Here is a 4,390-nt window from a genome sequence, read left to right as displayed (position 1 = left end):
TAAAAACACATATGTATAAAATAATTTTATACTGATAATACATTAAAATTAAATTCTTTTAAAATATTTGTCTCAAAATAATATTTTGTATAATTAAACAGACAAAAAGGGTGCAATGCTAGTTAACATGATCAACTATTGATGATTAGGAGTGTTTTGTTGCAACTTCGAAGCATCAACAAAAGCTCACCATCAAGTTGGAATTGACTGAAATTTAATATGTGAATCCACACAGAAACAGTAACTAATGGACTTGGTCACACAATGACCACAACTTTGAATAAATAAAAACAGTAGCTTAGGTTTCCTTGTTCATTCGTACGTTGGCAGGACTCATCGATAATCCATTATCACATGCATGCTTGGTCGTCACAATATCGATGAGTTAATAGTCAAACTCGTTCTTAAAAGATCACTCATTCTTTAAATTAATCTTTAAATTTTTTTTTTAGTCATATTAGTCCTTAAAAGATAAAACGTAAGTCAAATTGATTCTTCCGTTAGTTAGATGATAACGGCATGATAATGTGTCACGTTGAGTGCCACGTGGCATGATAACGTAGTAGGTTGCCACATGTCACAAGATGATTGGTTGACGTGTCAGGTTAGTGACACCTAGCATGTCACGTGTCACTTGATGTGTAAAAAAGTTATTTAGAATCAAAATAGTCCCTGAAAGTTTAGACGTAAGTCATTTTCATTCTTAAAATTTTTAAAATTAATCAAATTAGTCCTTATATAAATTTCTTTTACTTTTTCTTCGTAATATTAAATTTAAAATATTTTTTGATTGTACTAATTTTAATATTATTCCTTAATAAATAAAATTTTCTTTACATAAAATAATAAAAATAATTTAAATTATTTTTATTATTTTATGTAAAGAAAATTTTATTTATTAAGGAATAATTTTAAAATTAGTACTATAAAAAATACTTCAAATTTAATATTATGAAGAAAAAAAAAGAAATTTATATAAGGACTAATTTGATTAATTTTTAAAATTTTAAGGATGAAAATGACTTACATCTAAATTTTCATGGACTATTTTGATTATAAATAATTTTTTTACACGTCAACCAATTATATTGTGACACGTCATCAGCCGTTATCATCTAACTAACGGAAGGACCAATTTGACTTATGTTTTATTTTTTAAGGACTAATATGACTAAAAAAATCTTGAGAACTAATTTAAAGAATGGGTGATCTTTTAGGAGACGAATTTGACTATTAACTCCAATAACAATGCTACATTTTCAATAATTAAATTATAAATAGTCTATCAACAAAGTTTAAAGGTTTTAGTTCGTTGTGTTGCATTATATATGCATCTATATATACCGTTAGACTTTTAGCCATTTTAAATTCTAACTATATAAAGTATATTTATTAGGTGCATTGGTTTGTAAATATATAAAAAGTGTTAAAAAGTAAAAACAACTAACCTATCAATCAATATAAGAAAGATAGTGTTATTGATGACGAGACCAATACTTTTGTTGTTTTCTTAAATAATTTGCGTTCAAATCGATAGAAAGTAGAGCTTTTATATTGGTTGTCACATATTGAAAGTGAACTTGAATTTCACCCTCGTAAAGTGGTCAATATATAGAGACCTCACAAAAATAATGTGGTTAGCTATATAAAGTTCAAGAAGAAATCAGAATAGATGTGATGGAAAGTTTGTGATTGATGGGAAACGTGTACAAGGTGTGATTAACAACTTTATTAATTTGCTGATTTTAAGCCACAAAACACAGAGTAAGGTGGTGTTTCATTGTTTATCATACATCTAAGATCTAACTAATCTAGTGTTTATTTGCGATAGAGGAAATTGAATAAGGGGGACAAAAATGAAAATTACAGTCTAATCAAGCTTGAAAGTTTTTTATATCACATGGTTGAAAGATAGAATTTCATCACCAACATTTTTTAGCCACCAGAAAATAAACCCTAAACCTAAAAGTGATTATGTCCATGTAATATGCATGACAATGATCTTTTTTAATTGTTCTCGATTCTCAAATAATTTCCCCTTCCTAGCTCCCTGATAAGATAGAACTTTTATTCATCATCACACATTATTGAAAGCAAAACTGTTTCTCTGAATATCATCTTAGTCATCACCCACCATGAAATTTCAATTGATTTTTTTTTTAAATAAAAAAAGGAAATCTAATAATGCACTTAAAATAATGGACAATGTAAATATGAATGGGTACATGTTAAGTTATTACGGGATAATATTGTGTTAGTGATAGATACACGTACATATTATATACCTTATTCATTAGATTAGACATATATAATATTAGTTCTAATATAAAAAAAATGAAGAAAAAAAAAAGTACATTAAAGATTGAGAGAAAGCACAGTAAATGATAGGGAGCCATGAGTGAGATATGGAGGTCTATCTCTATAAAGTAGCAGTGAGCCGACAGAGAGAATCGAAATGATATAAGGAAGGGAATTTATTTATTAATACGACAGAGAATTATTATGAAATTCTTTTTTTTTTTTAAATTTAAAATTATTAAATAAGTACATATAAATAAGGAAAAGTCTAGGGGGACAGCAATTTTATTGCATTTTGGCCAGCATGTAACCAGCAGAAAAATATGAGCCATTGGATGATATCTCACACCAATCTCACACCATCAAATTATCATTGATGGCTAATTGATGGCTACCAATCACAAATGTTGCTGCCCCCTAGCATTGCTCTATAAATAATTATATATAATTCATAGTACATTAACCTGTTTAAACTAAATGTTTTGAAGTTATATATTTGATTTTATACATTATTAGTCACATTATTATGAATTTATCATTAAGCAACAACAGAATGTATTATCTGCGCTCCGAACATATAGAAACTAAAAAAAATAACGATACACACTGAACGTTTTTCCAAATTTAGCTTAGAATGTTGAAAATAAGATGATTCCCTTTAAGGTGGATATAACTGTCGGCATAACGTGAAAAGTGTCTCATGTTCCTGGGATCCTAGCAACGGCATATCCAAGGTCATATTTATGCTATATATAAAGTAATCTAATAAAATCAATTCACAGACAAATACATGTATATTTCATACATTACGTGGTTATGATAATTAGGTTTAAGAAGGGAGCGAGTTCTACTTTGGAGGACCGTACCCCATACATGGCCCCATTGGAATAGAAAAGCAAAGGTTCAAATCATGTGTATATACTATATAGTATATACCCCTACAATGTATTTGTCTTTACTCTTTACCATATATAGCAGCATGTGAATTTGGATCAGATACACTCAAATAAGATAATTTCACATGATTTGATTTATTTCACCCTACTCTTCACATATATGGCTATGTACGTTGGCACCTTCCTCAAGAGGTAAATATTTCTGCAACACAATCAAAATCAGCCAACTTTAACTGCTTTTCTTTTATTTGTTTTGCTCAGGAACTGCTTTTTCTGAATTCTGCTTTCATACATTATTTCTTAAATTTTGGCGCCATGCCTCATTTTAGGTGGATTAATCAGCGTTAAAAGTTTTTATTTTTTTTGGTCCATAGCGTTAAAAGTTAATAAAACGGAGTCACAAAAAATTTCTTAATAAAACAAAAATAAATTTTTGGAGGCTTTCAGCCCAAGATCAACTGCCAAAACTTTGGCCCAAACATTTTCAAATGCATTAAGGTTTAGCTCATTTTTGGAGCCCATGAGAGATATCTGCTTTTTTTAAGCAATGGCCCATGGACCTACCTTCCTATGGAAAAGAATTAGAACTTCTAAGGAGCAAACGACGTCGTAGAGGGCCAATATATAAAAGAAGGTGACACAGCAGAGGATAAGAAGCGGAGTGTGGAGTGGTTGTAGAAAGAGAGAAAGAAGAAGAAGATGGAGAAGTATTTCGGAAAAGCGTATCGTGGAGACCCAGGTGTGCCACACGCTGAGCCTGAGAGGTTCGTCAACATTTGGATCGGAGCCGCCGCTTTCGCGGTTCTCACTTACTTCAATCCCTACGTGTGGCAGCTCAGCTACACCTTCAAGTATCTCTCTTTCTCACTCTCCCTTCTTTTCCTTCAACCAAAGGGTTTAGGGTTTAGGCTATGTAATCATTGAGAAATCGGCTAGTGTTCACTTCACTGTAGTTTTTTTTTGTTCAAGTTGGTTTTTTTGTTTTGTTTCGCTGATTGTTGATTGGGTCGTCTGTTATGTGCTTGTAGAAATGCTGCAATGAACTCATAATGCATGCTATTATATGCTGTCTCATTATAATGCACAAAATTGATCTCTTTCTATTTTTCGGTGTGGTTATATTCGTATAGTTATGTGTATGTGCTGATGCATTTGTTTGAAGTATTCATTTTTTTTTTTTTTTGGCATTTTGATTT

The 4,390-nt window shown here is 30.5% G+C and overlaps 1 protein-coding gene across 1 annotated transcript in view; it reads left to right on the top strand.

Moving 5' to 3' along the window:
- Positions 3,810-4,390, top strand: part of LOC107626482 — a 1,770-nt gene continuing 1,189 nt past the window's right edge. The window contains exon 1 of the mRNA XM_016329369.2: positions 3,810-4,045. Within this exon, the coding sequence (XP_016184855.1) occupies positions 3,894-4,045 (152 nt within the window). The 5' untranslated portion in view covers positions 3,810-3,893. The remainder of the gene's footprint in view (positions 4,046-4,390) is intronic.

Source organism: Arachis ipaensis, chromosome B02 (genome assembly GCF_000816755.2).
Source record: "Arachis ipaensis cultivar K30076 chromosome B02, Araip1.1, whole genome shotgun sequence".
Lineage (NCBI taxonomy): Eukaryota > Viridiplantae > Streptophyta > Magnoliopsida > Fabales > Fabaceae > Arachis > Arachis ipaensis.
Note: the sequence above shows the minus strand (reverse complement) of the source record. Positions and strands in the feature narration are given on the sequence as shown.